The sequence below is a fragment of the Podarcis pityusensis genome (genome assembly GCF_964106645.2).
Source record: "Podarcis pityusensis genome assembly, chromosome: 1".
Lineage (NCBI taxonomy): Eukaryota > Metazoa > Chordata > Lepidosauria > Squamata > Lacertidae > Podarcis > Podarcis pityusensis.
Window position 1 is genome coordinate 80,957,750 of NC_138028.1, and position 17,951 is coordinate 80,975,700.

The window sequence follows — 17,951 nt, forward strand, 5'->3', positions numbered from 1 at the left end:
CCTTTCAAATACTCACCAAGCTTATACTTGGTCAACAAGATGTGATCTTCTGGCTGCTGGCCCTTTGCCACTAAGTGCCATCCAATGCAGCGCACAGAAGACATATAACCAATGCAGCACCTCTTAGCCCAAAATGTAAGCTCCTGTCGGGTTCTCTCTTGCATGACAGTCAGACTTAAATCCCCTACAACCTTCTATTTGTACTAAAGTTATCTATTTCCTTTTCCTTTTGACTGTTTCCTATATAGCAAAGTCTGGTAATAGCAACCCCAAAGATATTCCTTTGGAATATCTGAGCACAACTGAGCTCAGGTGTCTGGAATCAAAAACTTAACCAATGGCTCTCAAGAAAAGAAGAATAAAAAAAAAAGATTTAGGAAGAACTGTGGACGTGGTAGGGATAGACAGACAGCTGAGCACAGTTGTGTGGAAGACAGATAGCAAAGGAAATATGATCACACCATGCAGCCACCATGGTCACCCTCACGGCATCGTGCAACCACCACTGTTTATTAGGAACATAGGTGCAAAAGAACGCACTTACATATCTGGAGAGTCTTCCTTGCCAATATATTCTTCCAGGATGCTGGTGTCAATGTTTGATGGTTCCAGTGCTCCATTAATATCATGACCTGAAACAAAAACAGGTTGCACAGGGAAAGCTATTAGCAAAATTCAGACAAAGTGCCACTGTTCCCTCAGGGCCAGACAGAGCTCTGATGATGGAAATTCCCCAGAACAAAAACGCTGGCTTAAGTCAAGGAACTGAATTGGCTTTAAAATGGATATTTGAAGGAGGAAGTGGCATCAGATTCAGATCTGAAGAATGGGGTATTGTTCCAGAAACATCAGCTGGAGGCCAAGAGATGGACAACGGAAGAATGGACACCAGAAGTAGAGGGCACAAAAGATGGATGGAGGAACCATTTTATTCAGTAGGGATCAGAAATGGCTAAGGGATTTGAGTCAAATTAGAGGAACAATTGTTTAGGAAGGGGATAATAAAACAAGTATTATTTTTGAACTTTTATAGTATTTCAGAATCACCCATATCATAGAAGACATTTTAGTCAATGTTACTTTAATGAACGAACAGCAGTACTGTAATGATAATTTAGACAGAGTGACCTGGGTGTAACACTTTACGAACAGACCTGGCTGAGACTCAGTCTACTGTCTCTCTCCCTCCCCTTTCTTCCTCCAATGTGGCTGTATCCTCAGTTTAGTCTTAAACATAGTGGACAAACTATGGTTAGTCTTAACTATAGTTTACTGAAGCAAGGCAACTTCAAACCTTGGTTTATGAAGCTGTCCTGTTTCTGTGAAACATAATTAAGATTAATCACAATTTAGGGCTCAGATATTCTTTTAAACCATGGATATCTAGAAATGAATGGAAGCAAAAGTTTTTGAATTTGTCCTTGTGTTTGTGTAGAGGAAAGGAGCCCAAGTCCAAAACTCATGCACAGAACAATGAAGAGTAATTTAAAATAAAAGTGTCTAATACATACAATAAACAACTTGGGTAAACATACCGGTACATAACCAAAAGAACAACCCCAGTAAGGGGAGGGGGAGCAGTAAATGAATGAATAGGCATAGACCATAACAACTGGCTTGTCTCTAGAAAGAGTCACAAACTGTTAGGATTACTTAGTTGTCATTTAGTCCTGGTAAAAAAAATTGTTTCTTCCTAGAGATTAATAGTCTTAATAAGAACCATTGCATTTACTGAGGAGAGAGAGAAAATTCCAGTTATACTTATTGCCTGTGACCCTGAAGACCAAACTAGACGAGACTATGGATATCCTTCATCAAATCTCCCATCTCTTTTGCAATTTTTGAAAATAGCAAGGGGTCAATAGATTGGGACTATGCTGCTGGGAAAGGAGGGTTAACTGTCCCCTCAATCTTCCCAATGAAAATTGCCCTCCTCCCAAGCTGCTATTTGCTTTATGAGGGGAAATGTTTGCATGCCTGCTGTGAAGTTACCTGTCTGGTTTGCCTGTGGGAGGCAGCACTCGGGCAGCTCACTACACCATCCCCATGCCACAGCTGGGTTCAAATGCTATTACAAAAGCCTTGGTCCTACCAGTTTTTCATCTACAGAACACAGTATTTCCCATCAGCACCACTTTTCTTGCTGTGCCTCTTTGGAACAGACTATCAGCTCTTCCCCATTACTCCACTACCATATCCCTTTTCAGCTGCATACCCATCATACCCCACCACAAGAATTCTGGGAACTGTAGTTTACCCTCATAGAGCTACAATTCCCAGCCCCCTTGCAGCTTCCAGGATTCTTTTGTGTGGGGTGATATAAGCTTTAAATGTATGGTGTATCCTGTCTTGTTTAGAGAATGACTGGACTTTCTTTTCCTTTCTTCCAGGAATTTCCCTCTTTCTCTTCCCTTGCACTGAAAAATGGATTGGGTTTGTTGATAAAAATAAACCTCCTGCTTTATCTGTTTCTCCACGAGTCTGAAGCTTTGTGCACAATTCCTAAGTGCCAAAGGCATTATCAAGAAAAAGGGAGGGAGTCCTTCGCCCACAGCTCAGATAATGAAGAGACAACCTTTTCCTGAATGGCTCAATCACATTAGATTAGAATGAGAAGTCCCTCGCTCACCAGACAAGCGCACACACACAGTCAAAGGCATCTCTCACTCTCCACCCCTTAACAGCATTCTGGGTAAAGGTTAGTCAACCAACCAACCAAAAAGAAAAAGGGGGAAAGGAGGGGAGGAAAACAGGGGGCTTCAACCTATCAGAATTTTACCCTGCGAAAATCCCTTTCATACCAAGACAAGCAAATCAGCAGAAATAAATCCAGTGAGGAATTTTGCCAAAAGGGTTGGTGGGTGGGTTGAAGGGGGGAGAAAAATTAGAGGCACTTTTTCCCTTGGTCATACAAACTGAGAAAAGGTAGGTCAGAGACACAATTTCATAATAAAGCATACAACCTTTGATTTGCCACACCAGAGAGAAATCACATGGGATAGTCTACTACTGTACAGCACTCTTGTCAATGCCTATTGTATCAGCAACCGTTCATCACTGTCTATAAGTACCGTATTTTTCCGTCTATAAGATGCCCCCATGTATAAGACGCCTCCTATTTGGGGGGACAGATTTAAGAAAAGGGGGGAGACGCCCCCTAATTTTTGAAATTATTTTTTAGGGAGAAAACCTAGTCTTATACATGGAAGAATACGGTATCCACTTATCCCATTCAGTACAGTTGGAATTCTTGGGTGAAGATCACCTGATTCTTAGGAGTTACAGCGCAAGCCTATCAGTGTCCCCAGACTCAGAGCTTTCATTTAGAAAAAGGAGCAAGTCTCCAGCCCTTCTAGAGAGAAGGCCATAAATGCTCAACTAATAGCAAACGGAAACTTACTACACATATGCAAAATTGGGAACTTTAAGCCTTTGATGAAATACAGTGGTACCTTGGTTTACGAATCCATTCCGGAAGTCCATTCTTAAACTGAAACCGTTCTTAAACTGAGGCACACTTTCCCTAATGAGGCCTCCTGCCGCCGGTGCCTTTTCACCATTCAGTTTCTGTTCTTAGACTGAGGTAAAGTTCGCAAACCGGGACACTACTTCCGGTTTTGTGGAGTTCGTAAACCGAATAGTTTGCAACAGGGCTGTTCTTAAACCGAGGTACCACTGTACCAGCAAAACTGCTGGACCCCAAAAGATAACTAAAATCCAGCTGGTAATGAACTAAAGAAACTGCCAACTCACAAGATGGTTGTGAGATTATGTATTTGTTGGTATAATGTTCACCAAAGACATCCATGCTTAAGTCTGGGGAAAATAAATGATGAAATCATTTCATATGGGGACTAGAACAATATGGCATTGTATTTGTGTCTTAAAAGTTTTCATTACGTATGAAAAAAAACTGTAGCAAGTAACAGCTCTATGGACTGGAATATTTTAAATAATAAAGTTTCCTTTATTTATATTCTTAGTTACATGTTTATAAAGTGCATAAATATTATAGTAGGCATCAAATCATCCAAATCTGAAGTATCATAACATACAGCATACTGCTGTTATTTATGCATGTCTTCAGTGTCTATGATGCTGTGGCAAATAGGGCAAATAGACAAGTCCCCGTCCCAAAATGAGTTGGACCTAAAAGGACAAAATAAGTCTTTTTAAGTAAACCATTAAATAATCAGAAAGAGTCTGAAATGTTGTAATTTGGGGAGGTAAAGTGAAAGCCCTTATCTGCTAGTCATCAACAGTGTTCTTCCAGGAAACTTTTTTTTAGCCAAGCAGTTACATCTGACCCAGGGGTCAATTCAGTGTTTAATAAAGATGTTTGTACATTAACCTCAATGGAGGAAAAGCTGTAGAAAAATGCGAGCAGAACTAAACTCAATGGGTAGAATTCAACATCACGTTATTATGACGTCTTGTCTGCACAAGCATATCAGCTTGCCAGATGGAACAATTTCCACCCTCCCCTCACCCCTTCTAGGGGCTCTTCTGAACCCCTTAGGCCAGTTTGGGGGGTCGTGAGGGGAGGAAAAGGGAAAGCCCCATAGTGCAAGAAGAAGCCCTTGTGCAGGGCTTCCACTGAAGGGGTTTGTTATGTAAATCCTGCCCAAAGGGACATAATATCCCCTAATTATGTAACTGTTACATCCATGTAGTGCAGTATTTAGTATGTTGGAATGCTTGGCCATGAAATCCCTGCTCAGCCATGAAACTCGCTGGGTAACTTTGGGCCAGTAGCAAGTCTCTCAGCCTAACCTGCCTCACAAGGTTGTTGCAAGGATAAAATGGGGAAGGAGAGAACCATGCACACCTTACTTTGAGCTCCTTGGGGGAGGAGGGAAGGTGGGGTATAAATGAAACAAACAAATAAATTTATACAGCAATAATGGAGCCTTGCTTTGTGATGCTATGGTTGGAAACAAAAATGACTGACTAAATTCAGCATACACACATTTTTAAAAATGTGTTGATATGAACAGAAAGCTTATGAAAGGTTCAGTGAGAAAAATCATTTGTAGGGACAGGGGGAATGATATGATTACAATACATATCCTTAGAAGAAAGAGGCATGCTGCCTCCAAAGAGTTCTGTGTGCATTGGGAGAGATCCTGATGTTGGCTGCTGCTCCCTCAAGCCATTTGTGTCAGGCATGACTGTTCCACAGTGTTACCTTTCTGGCTTTGGTGGCAGGTCAACTCCTACCTTCTGGCCACCTTGCCTTGAAGGTCACTTTCATGAACACTTAACGGAGATGCAAGCAAAGGTGAGATAAGCAACCAGACGGGGAAGGTGTGTCAACTGGATAGCTTAGGGGAGTTACAACAGAACTGATAAGCAACCCTGAAAAAGAGTGCCGACTCCTGTTAAGTGGTTGCGAGTGAGTTGATGAGGGGACTGTTGTTCTTTTCTTGCTAAAAATAAGCAAATCCTCCACAGGGCTTTTCTCAGCTTTAGGCTAGAGGCACTTGAGCCAGCTACCCAGCTCTGGTGACATGCCAGTTCTCTTGGAGCAGCATGCTCTGTATCCATCCCAGAGTAATTTTTTTAAAATATTCATCTCTTACAAACTTAATGCAACACAAGACAACGGACTCCCATCTTGTGTTCTTCCCCCTGAACCACCTCAAACAGTGGGAATTGCTTCCCCAAACCTGTTCGTGGTTTGCCTTTTCACAAGCTCCTTCGTATGTCTGTCCATCCATCTCTTTGGGAGCAAAAAGTATCTCTGGAATGTCTGCAGCCGAGTGCGAGCTCTTAAGAGCATCTTGTTGCTCGAAACTTCTATTCAGTAAAGACTTGTTACCAAAAGCCAGCTTAGGTGATTAATTATAAGCTAATGCTGCTCTTTGGAGTCACGAGCTCCTAACAACATTAAACAATGCCCCTTTGCCCCCTTCCCTTTCTAACGAGAGATTAGAAGGGAGCAGAAAGCTTCAGAGGAACACAAACGCACTCGAAACTCCCCAAATGGGAGAGATCCTTTCTTCCCAGTTCCAATAAGACAGACATGGAATAGAAAATGCACTCGGTCAGCGCTCATCTTCCCCAAGCAAAAACTTCCAAGTGCTAACCCTGTCAGAGCTCTTTGTTATCTATGGTGCGTGGTTCAACCTGCTCTTTACTAGTGTCTTCCTAAGCTCCAGTCCAAAGGCCCACAAGCCTGGCATTTGAACTTTGGTGCCAGGTGAAAATAGAAGTCACTCTATGAGGAAGAAGCAGACTGAGGCAGCAAACGGGAAGAACAACAAGCTTCCTTGTGGCCTGGCAAATGAAAAGCCCTCCTAGGAAATGCCGTAAACCTTCACTTCAAAAGTTACATTTCTTAACATATTATTTTAAGCTGCTTTCCCCCCCAGTGCGCCACACAAACCTATCATTTTATTCCTTTTCACAATTTCAGTGCTGTTCCTCAGTGACAGTTCCAACAATATTATACCTTCTACTGCAAAGCTGCAATGTGCCTTTCAAATATAACATAGTTATTAGCAGAAACAATAAACATCCTTCAGAAATGCAGCTTGAATATATTGTTATTTATAGAACTTAATAACATTCCTTTGTTGTCAATCTTCAGCACTTAACAGGCAAAACAAAACAATTTTGGTAGAGTGTACCTTAGGCCTTGCTTTGCACATAATATAATGATTTGGTATTATGTACACAATCTTCAGGGCCAAGCCTGCCTTCCCCTTCATCCTCCATTTTGGTTACAAGGAAGAAACTATTGCTTCACTTTCAGCTAGATGATGTTACTCAATATGTCCAACCTGGACAAACTGTGATTAGTTATACTAAAAAGTTTAGGCCCCTAGAAAACAAGCCACTTTCAAACTGTGGTTTCTGATACCCGTTTGTTTCCTTAAAACAGATTTCTTCTCCAACTTGTATCCACCAGCTGGTTTAGACTACAACTCCCATCAGATTCTGCCAAAAACCAGCTGGAGGGCACCAAGTTAGGGAAGACTACCTTAACAATAATTAGCACTAACCACAATTCCTGGTTGAGATAAAACGAGTAAGTGAAAGTGAAAGTTTCCGGTCTCCTCTCACTGATGCACCAAAGGGGAAGAGGGGAAGCAGAACCTGTGAGCCCAATGATGACCCACCAAACTGTGGCACCAAACTGTGGCTCAGTATTACATTCAGACACAGCTGTTATAAGGGCTGTTATAAACCCAGAATTTAAATAAAGATAGTATTTTACATAGGGAGCTGAAACACATACCATTTTCTGGGGGCCATACAAAATTCACTCCATTTACCAGCTGTCCTGGCAGTGGCAGCAGTCGTGCTTCTCGGTGCTGCTGGGCTCCATTTTCTCTTTTTATTTCACCCACAACTCACTAGAGGAAGAGCAGGAAGAATAACCCTTGCTCTGATTTGGCTTTAGATGGCACCACATATCCAAATATCTGCTCTGAGTGGAATAAGTTCACATGAGAACATTCAGGTCAGCCTTAAACTTCACCTATCTAACAGGTACATCTGGAAGCTATATCCCAATATTAGGTACAAATTAAGTACAGTATATACCAGCAGCTGGCTTACATAGTGAGAACGTGAGTATTTTACCAATATTATTGATTCTGTTTAGTGAGGGGGCTGTGGCCTTTCTCTTTTACTTAAAGAGTCCAACCTCAAGACTGGACTGAGGTATTCCACCTTGTGTTGAGATGCTCCTGAAGACTATTGCCAAATGTCTTAGGCTTCAGTTACTCTAGGTATTGGCTCTTTTCCTACCTCCTTTTACAATCTCAAAGCAGTCTCCTCATATGTCACCTATGTGGCAAACTAGACTAGCAATGATATCAAGGGAAGAATTTATTAGTAGTGCCTCCCAGCTACTTTGAAAGAATCTTTCTCCAGAAAGCCAATATAGGCTCCATATTTTCTAGAAGTGCTAAAGACCTTTCCGCTTACACCAGAGTAGCCAAGGTGAACCACAAATCCTATCATCCCGCTAGTTGGGGCAGATGGGAGTTGGAATCCAACAACATCCGGAGGGCACCATGTTGGCTGCCCCTGATGCAGACAATCATTTAGCAATCAAAGAATAAAGAGAAAGTTATTTTAATTGTCGCATCCTTATCATTTCGAAGTTCTGCATGCCCGATTTGAAACGTCACAATGAGCCAGAGGTTTATTGGGTGCACGCTGCCTTGTGACTCCTGTTTGAATCTCCTCCGGTTTCCTGTTACAGTCAAACCCACAATGGTGTTTTGTTTTCTCCAACAGAGTCCACAAGCAAGTCAACAACAAATCATAGCTTCGGGTTGGCTAGCAATTGTGGCTTGTTTGGGAGGACCAAACCAAAACTCCAGATTTGGTTATACAGTGGTACCTCTGGATACGAACGGGATCTGTTCCGGAGCCCCATTCACATCCTGAAGCGAATGCAACCCGTGTCTGCATGTGCACGTACCACGATTCGCCGCTTCTGTGCATGCGCGTGACGTCATTTTGAGCGTCTGCGCATGCGTGAGCGGCGAAACCCGGAAGTAACGTGTTCTGTTACTTCCAGGTCGCCGTGGAGCACAACCCAAAAACACTCAACCTGAAGCAACTTCAACCTGAGGTATGATTGTAATAGAAAGTTAAGCTTAACTGCCATTTCCTGGTTTGCTTCTCCTGCTCATGCCAAAAGTGGAGCAAACAGGAGTGACTGGGCAGCAGCTCACTGCTCGATCCCAATAAACTACCATAAGCCCGAGTTTCTGGCTTATTGTGACATTTGAATGTAGCCAGTGTTTAACAAGCCCCAATGTTTCCAAACCTCAGTGAAATCCCCTTTTCGACATTTCTCTACAAAACGTTGAATCAGATAGCAACAAACCAAGCAGCAGAACATCCACACCTACATATTAGCAAGCAAATATGTACAGGCTGCTCTTGCACCATCTTTCAGTCAACTCACATCCGAGGAACCCCAACAGACATCTCCAAGTGCATATATAATGCACATCTGGTGGGACTATCAGAGGATTATGAGCTTTCGGAAAGAGCCTTTTTGTTGTCTCAGGCACAGTAAGTCACGTTCTCTCTTTCACTACATCTTTTGGGGCTGATGAAAGAGAGAGTAAAACCTACTCGCTGCCAACTACTTGGGAATGTTAATTACAGCTAGAGCAACATTAAAATTGGAAAATAGTTCAGAATCATGTGGAATGCTGCATATATGAAAAAAAAATCTAGTTACATATGCATTTTCTTGAAGCAACTAGATTACCGGTAAACTTGAGTATCCTTTCATTAGGTATTAAAAAAATAGGCATGGGGGATCTAAATTATGCACAATTGCATGTTTAAACCTCATTCACATCAGTGGATAGAGTGAGTTTGTGGTTTAGTATCTCCCATTAAAATCACTGAGTGTCAGACTACGACCTGGGAGACCAGGGTTCAAATCCCCACTCAGTCATGAATCTCAGTGGGCCAGTCACTGCCTCTCAGCCTAACCTATCTCGCAGCATTGTGGTGGGGATTAACTGAGGAGGTGGAATACAACCTTGAGGAAAAGGTGGTATGTAAATGAAACAAACAAATATATAATATCAAACATGTTCTCTTTGTTCTTTTCTTCTGAGACAGAACTCTCATTTCTGTCCCTGTTTGCATTTTTTAAAAAATAGATAAAGAAAGACTCCAAAAATGTTGGAGGATCTCGTTTAAGTTTAAACATCAGAACTTGTTGCTTGGCAGTTAAACCTTCCTCATAAAGTCAGACGATTCAAACAGATCATAGAATAATTGACTAGTAGGGTTGGAAGGGTCCACCAGGGTCATCTAGTCCAACCCCCTGCAATGCAGAAATTGTTCGCCCAATGTAGGGCTTGAACCCATGACCCTGAGATTAAGAGTCTCATACTCTACCAACTGAGCTATCCCAGCTGAATCATATTGGAAACAGGGCAAAAACTGAGAGTTTGGTGTCCACTGCTGATTACCTTTAACATCCAATACACCTTGCCCCTCCCTAGAGGTCAAGGGTTTTCATCACCACCACCCAGTGCTTTGCTAAGCTCACAAAGATTTGTTTGGAAGAGGCAGCTAGTGCAAATGTCACCTCCATCTACATTGGCTGCCCATTTGCTTCCACAGGTGAATCAAGGTGCCAGTCAGAACAATAAGCAAGCCTTAAACAGCAAGGCTGTACGCCAGTTCCCATATATACAGCCTTGCTTTGGATCCTGTTTCTCATGGGAAATGATATCTCTAGGTCTCTGGAGCAAGGGTTTTTTGAGCAGGGACACTGCACCTTTGGAGTTATTTCCCTGGGAAAGCCTACTATGCCACTTACAACCATAGAATTGCAGGTTGGAAGGGACCTTGGGGATCACCTACTCCAGCCCCCTGCAATGCAGGAAAATGCAGCTCTCCCATATGGGGATCAAACCTGCAACCTTGGCATCATCAGCACCATACTCTAACCAACTGAGCTATCCAGGCTTCATGTTACAGTGCACATTTCCTAGTAACCACGCTTCTGTTCAACCCAGCATTTGAAACCCTGATGGTTGGCATGAACAGGTGGCAGATTTTATACCTGATGGCTCAAACCTATTTTAGCACTGCTAGTCATGCAGACTTGGTTTTGCATTTGTGTTGTCTTTGTATTGATTTTAATAGAGTTTTCATGTAAGCCAACTTGCTTGAGATCACTGAGGTGGCTGCTTCTGCCTGCCTCTTGGGCAGGCCAGCACTGCTGAAGTGCATACAAATCTTTTCAGAGCTACCTTTCACTAACCCTAAACCTTCTGAAGCATTTCCAATTACTCCAATAACCCCTGTGCCCAAACCTCTCACAAACTTCTCATTTGCACTCTCGCTGAGCAGACTGAAAGATAGGCAGCTGCCCAAGGGACTGAACCAGGCATTTACATGCTGAAATCCAGAATTCCCAGTTATCATCCTAAGGTATCCCCAATTTCCTCTACTACCAAACTGCAGGAAAGTGTCAGGAAATGGTGCAAATGTTTATTTGGAAGGAGCTGGGGGAAATGAGGCGGGGAAGGGGGGCAGAGAGAGAAGGGCATTAATTCAAGTACCAGCCTAACAAAAGGAATAGAGCCCTAGAAAAAGTTGAGTCCTTTGAACATGTGAGAATGCCAGGAATTCCACTGTCTGGACTGGTTTTCTCTGTCAGTCCTAAATGTCAAAACGAGGCCAGAGTACAAAAAGGAACTTGGGGTGATACAATGGATCGTGTTTATTTGGACTTCTGCCTTGGGCACACTGGGCAGCTTTGAATGATTTAGCGTCTCCATTCTGTTTGTAAGGTAGGAATATGATGGAGGGCTGCTATGAATACACCGTAACAGTTAATTTGTTTATTGCATTTTATTTTATTGAATTTGTAGCCCACCCTTCCGACCCAAAGGGACACACGACAGCACATTGTACAGCATTAGTGCCTTCAGGATAAAAATTCCTATGGGTTCCCACCCCCAACCCCCCACATCACAGAGTGGCCCCTGCATCAAACCAGTACTAGGTGACCAGGTCAGGGATGGCGTCAATAAATTGCAGAGCAAATGAATTTGTGATCAGCAAGCTGAAACAAAAACACCACCAGCATCACAGTTTCATTCCAGATCCTACTTCGCAAACTTGACCCTAAGAACCCTTCCTTGAGATATCCTTCATATGGAGCAAGATCTGTTTCAGCTTTTTAGCAGTTCTCTGCAGATGTTGAAGGTGCTTCAGGTCACTGTATTTACAAAGTGTAGAGATTAAGAACAGAACGTACACTGCAAGATACGCTGATAGGTATATATGGTATTTCCACTTATAAAATCCCCTCCCTCTCTTCCTCCACCCTGCTTGTATACTTGCTCTGTTGCTCATCTTCTAATCACCTATAATCCTCCCTGGGCCACAAAGTGGGGGAGAGCAAAGGAACTGCCAGAGAGAGAGAGGGGAGGGGTTTACCTTAATTAGAACCAGATGCAAGAACCTAGAGAAGATGACAAGGTCAGCCATTTTAATAGGCTGGTGCACACCAGCGAGGTGGGGTGGGTGGAGGTGGGGAAGAGGCCTGAGCAAGCAGAGGGTGAATGGGGAAGAGCCGAATGGAGCAGAGTTACGGCTACACAGCATGCGAGCTTCCATAATGCAGGGTAATCTTGGGAGACAGGAAAATTCCGTTCTCCCCTTGATCACATTAAAATCCAGGAAGCACCACCCCACTGGGTTTAGGATGTATAACTTCAGGTATACAAAGCTACACTAAAAGCGAATGACAAATAAGGGAAAACACATGGGATTGTATTTAAGTGACATGACCCAAACTTATGTTTGCAGATGAGCATTACACCCTGAAATAAAATGTACCAATGCATCTATTCTGTCCCCCCTCCTTGCCATTTCCACCTTGGAAATCAACACAGACTTTGACTGTTTTGCAACCTGTGATGTGATTTGGGGGACTGGGGGTGGGGGCGTGAACTCCAAACGAAATTTCCAACACCAACTCTGCATAAAAATAATAGTTGTTGTTATCATTTGTATGCCGCCCATCTGACTGGGTTGCCCAGCCACTCTGGGCAGCTTCCAGCAAAAAATAAAAACACAATAAAACATCAAACATTAAAAACTTCCCTTCCCTTCTGAGCTGCCCTCAGAAGTCTTCTAAAAGTCAAATGATTGTTTGTCTGCTTGACATCTGATTGGAGGGCATTCCATGGGGCGGGTTCCTCTGCCTGGTTCTCTGTAACTTCACTTCTCTACCTTATGATTTTTTTGGAGGGGAGGGAGGATTCTGCATTAGAAAAAGTCAGAAGGACATTGGAAAGAAAATAATCTGTGTATATCGTCCGTATGAAATTACCTTACGGTGCCAAAACCAGTTCCCACAGCTCCCCTTGTGGTAGGTTAAATGTTATATTGCTTGTAAATACAGTTCTCTGGTGGGGAAACCGAGGCACGAGGCTGTTAAGGGACTTGGTCGAGATCACACAGGGAGACAGTGGTGAGGCACAGGAACCCTACATAATACCTCTCTTTAGAAACTGTCTGCCTTGGGTTGCTATGGGTAGCAGACTTTTAACAGCAAACACTCTCATTTATTATCCCTGCTATCGCAGAGAAGACTCTTCAGTGTACCACATAGTATCCTAAAGCTATGATTTCCTACTGTCTCAGACTGTGACCTTTACTGCACCCAGGTGGATGTGCTACTTAGCATGCCTTATTTTAGCCACCGTAGGGACTTCTGGGCGCTATATCTATCCAAACCTAGAACCAGGGCAGATGTCTGTTCATATACAACTGTCCTTTGCAGGTGACTGCCAAAAGGTTTCAATGAATATACACAATGGGCTGCAAAATCAGTGTGCCTCATCGGCACATTCTCTGGAACGCGCCAGGCTCCTCTCCCCGCTTCTGCCTCCCTCCATGTTTATACTTCCCTGCCTATTGATTGGCTTGTTCTCCAGCCATGAGTTTGAAGAATCCACACAAGAGATTCCTAACCAAACACTGCCTTAAGGGGGGGAGGCTGCAGGAATGACTGAGGGGGAAACACGCTGCTATGCTCAATCACTTCCCCTTGGTCACCTACAGCCAGAGTTGCAATACTGGGTCATCGCAGGAATATTCATTGTGGGGACATTCACTCAGATGCAGAGTTGGCTGTTAAAACAGTGTGTATCTCCCTCCATGCACCTCTTCCGCCTCCCAGCCGAAGTAACACAATGGGGGCCATCTGTGCTTTGGAAACTGACTCCTCCTTATCTCGCAGCAATGGGCAAAAAGCAAGAGAGGAAGCTGTTGGCTTTGTACACACCATACATTTTAAAGCACATGATCTCCCCAAAGATTCCTGGGAAATATAGTTCACCGCTCACAGAGCTACAATTCCTAGGACCATTAGCAAACTACAGTTCCCAGGATTCTTTGAGGGGAGTCATATATGCTTTAAATGTATGGTGTGTGTGCAGACTTTGCAAAAGGTTCACTGTGGCTGCCTAAACCTCAACCCAGATATGCAGCTCAGCATTCCTCATTAATTAAGCTCTTTATTACCTGACGGTAAAACTAAGCAGCCACTCTCAGAAGGAGATGCAACTCTTGTGACCTGAGAGGGCACCGTAGTCACAAATGCACCCTTCCCACCCCCACAATGCTGATACCTCACAGACCACCCAGGGCAAAGTGGCTGCAGTCCGCTATTTCTTCAGAGCATGTACAAAATATTGAGATACAATGGAAAATGGGATAAGGACCATTTTACTAAGCAAGGCATGCACACATATACACAAAACCCTCACCATAAAAACTAGAGCAGATAAGATCCTTGAAAAGCCCTTGGATCCAGCACCAATTTACTCCCTACCATGCTCTCAATAAACCATCCAAAATCATCAGCTCTAGATAGGTCACGTTATCACTTTGCTGCAATTGTCTTAAAGTATGAAGTATGCTTTCCTACAGAGTTTTGGGCAATTCAAGGATACATCCCTGCCACTTCAGCTACCTGACTTTTGTACCTTTCAGCTACCATTTGATCAATGCAATTTAATGACTATTGATAGGTATTTGGTTCCTTGTTAAAATGACACACTATTTCTGATTCCTCTCTTTGTTCATTTGGTTTCAATGGACAGGATGACCACTTTTGCTTTTTTTATTTTTTTGCTTCCGTTGGATCCCCTGATACTTCAAAGCATACCGTGAGGTCTCCTCTTTCCCCTTCTGCTCTTGCATGCCAGATCAATTATGGCCACAATTAGCACAGGGTTCCTTCTCCCAGGCGGTTTAGGAAAGCTTAGTAAGCCAGTGCTTGAGAACCCCAGCCTCCAGACACTGGTGTGTTAAGGTGCAAGTCAGCTTAGTCTCACAGATACCAAGGAAGTTAGAGCCACATAAAGATACAGGTGAAAACTAATCTAAAAATTACTTTCCAGATCTCTGAGGATTGCTAAAACAAAGAGTTTTGAACTCTAACCCACCACTGAAGACACACACACATATACACACTGTTCACCACAGCACTGTCACAGATTCCACCTTCTGATCTTAGGAAAGCAATCATTTTGCTTTGCAATTCTGGGCCAACTTCATGCAAGACACATCATGGGAACAACCAGGACCCAGGGCAAAGAGACAAGGGGAATTCCTCATGGCTCGTTAGGCACTTATTACAAGTTAAAGCTCCTGTTATCCAATACAACCCAAGAACCTAAAAGAAAAGAAAAGAATTTATTCTCATTTGTCATTTTTCAACAGAGGGCTAAAGTTAAAGCTCCAAAGGAGTTCTTCCCTAATGATACCGTGTATGCCTATGATGGTCAAAGAGCTCAAAATACTTCACAGGTCAAAATGGATCACTTATAAACCCCCTCGTGTATGATCACCATTAGGGCACCTTTTCACATTACATTTTCAGATGTATGCCTAAGACGTTTTAAAGTGCAACTAAATACAGGTTTGCAAGTACATTTGTCTTAACAAACATGCTTATTGGAGGACAGTAACTGACTGCAGCTCCTAATTAAGTGGACATCCAGTAGCTGGCAAGCCCCTGTAAAGCATAAAACGGACCTTTATAGTATCTTTTTCCTAATGTGCCAACGACCCCATTGGCTGCTTTCTAAAATCTTATACAAGCCTGACTTCGTTCAGCTAATGAAAATATTGCACAGTAACATGACTTTCCAGAATACAGCAAAAAGGGAAAGTGATCGCTTAGCAGACAGACTCCAAAGGTGATAAGGGGTTGGAAGAGAGAGTAGATGAACTCAAATAGCTTGAAGGCCTTCCATATTAGGTTATTCTGGTACAATTCTGAGGACTGCAGCCATAGCTCTTAAAATTTTCTCTACATAGGATTCACTCCCACCCCCCGGTTTGTAAGTAAAACATCAACTTCTTGCATCTGTTGACCTCTGGGACAACTAATTCTACTACGATTTTTGAAATAAGAGTGATTCTGATTCTTCACCTCTGTCCTGATCTCTCCACTTTCCCAATCTTGGGATAACAAGATAGGCAATTAAAAGAAGCATGGGGTGAATATAAATGCATGCAGGTTTCAAACTGTCCATTTTAGCCATGCAAAATCCCATCCACTACATGTTATAGGCATATGTATGAGGATAAATGGTTATATACTGATACATTTCTCCTTTCCCCTCCTCCCCATTCAGGATTATCTCCCCCCCGCCCCAATATTTTCTGAACACCTTCTCTAGGTGTTCATATCAAGACCTATTATCATCATCACCTCCTTCTTCCTCTTTCTGGCCTCCCTCTTGGCCCCTGGCTCTTTCCAGCCTCTCCACCCTTCCCCTGGCCTCTCCTCTGCCCATGCCAGCTGTGAACATTGGCTTGGATTGAGCCATTGTCTTCTGGACATTGGGACAGAGGAGGAGGGGAAGGTGTGAGCAACAACACAGTAGAGCATTTGTATGCTCCCCAGTGCTCCCCCCCTCTGCCCCGGCAGTCAATGGCCTACTTGTCAATTCATGCGCTAAGATGAAGGAAATCACAGCACATACAAACATCAGCATTTGGTGACTGTGAAGGTGCCTGCCTGGAGACACACATTGGGCCATTTATAATCCGATTCCATTTTCATAGTCTTCACTGTTAACAACACAACATCCCACATTCTGTCTCAGGATAAGAGATGGAGAAAGGTTGCAAGGAAAACACAATCATTCCTGGAAAAAGACTGGCTCTCTCACTATCAGACCCTGTCAGCTCACATCATGCACCTGGGACAACTGCTGGGAAATCCATAATATTATTCCTTCATCTGACTCTCAGCACGCAAGTCCCAAACATACAGAGACAGCCCCAGCCTCACCCTGGGTCAAACTTACTCACAGGCAATAAATCCCTAATCTCAAACAGGTCTGCAGAACAGATAACCAAGCAGCTTTCAAAGCTTCTCTCTTCTATTAATATGAAATGTCTTGGGAGAAATATACATTTTCATATGCCCACCTTTGTGAAACAGTTAATTACGACAGATGGAATTCAATGGTGTGCCATTACAAACATTATGTCTGCACAAGCTTTTCGGCTTGCCAGACAAAATGATTCCTCTCTCCCCACCCTGAGTCAACTTTGAGGGGTCTGGGAGAGGAGATGGGGGGGTAACCCATTGCACAAGTGGAAGTCCTTATGCATGTCTACCTCTGACGTGTTTTGTTAGGTAAATCCCGCTCAATATGTTCAATTAGCAAATCCATGCACATACATGACAAACTCCAAAACACCACTATTGGATGCATGCATTGCCTTTTGCACCATGGAGAACAGAAATGGAAATGGCAGAGGATGTAAGAACACTCAGGCTTAGTCCTCTCAGCCCAGGAGAGAATGTAGGAGTTAAGAGCGCCAGGCTAAGCCTGGAGACCCAGGTTCATGTTGCCATGGCCAATCATACGCTTAGCCAACTTAACTCACAGGGTTGTTGTGACGATAAAAGGGGTGGATGGGGGAAGGCTAGCACATATATTACTTTGAGCTCTTTGGAGTAAAAGTGGAAAAGTACAGGTAGCTTAAACCAGCAATCTTGCATCTCACAGCTGGTTTCCTAACTGACTGAGCCACTGCAGGTCTTCACCAGCACAGGGCTTTGCTCACCCTCCCCAAGACTGGCGACCTACTTGAGGAAAGGAGCTTCCAGGTCAGGATGAAGCCTTTGCCCCAGCAACTGTGTCTGGCTTTGTCTTCAGCCTGATTATGTTTGCTACCATCCCAGCCAGCCGGCCTGCTGCCTTATGCTGCTCTCTGTTCCTTGATGACAAGTTACCTTCCCATGGCATTGGCTCCACTCTACTAAGGCTCCACAGGAGCCATCTTCCTTGCTGCCTAGTTTTCTGTTGACTATGCTTTCATCTAGTGTGGCAGGCTCTCCTCCCCTATGTCACCAGAACCTTTTAACCTGCAGGCCTTGTTTGCTCAAAGGAACTCTGATCCTGGCA

General features: G+C 43.4%; 1 protein-coding gene across 4 annotated transcripts in view; it reads right to left on the reverse strand.

Moving 5' to 3' along the window:
* MYRF (myelin regulatory factor) overlaps nt 1–17,951 on the reverse strand; it is a 94,907-nt gene that overhangs the window by 49,165 nt on the left and 27,791 nt on the right. For all 4 annotated transcript variants that reach the window (XM_081021896.1, XM_081021897.1, XM_081021895.1 and 1 more), the window contains exon 2: nt 545–632. In XM_081021896.1, coding sequence (XP_080878022.1) covers nt 545–632 — 88 coding nt within the window. The remainder of the gene's footprint in view (nt 1–544; nt 633–17,951) is intronic.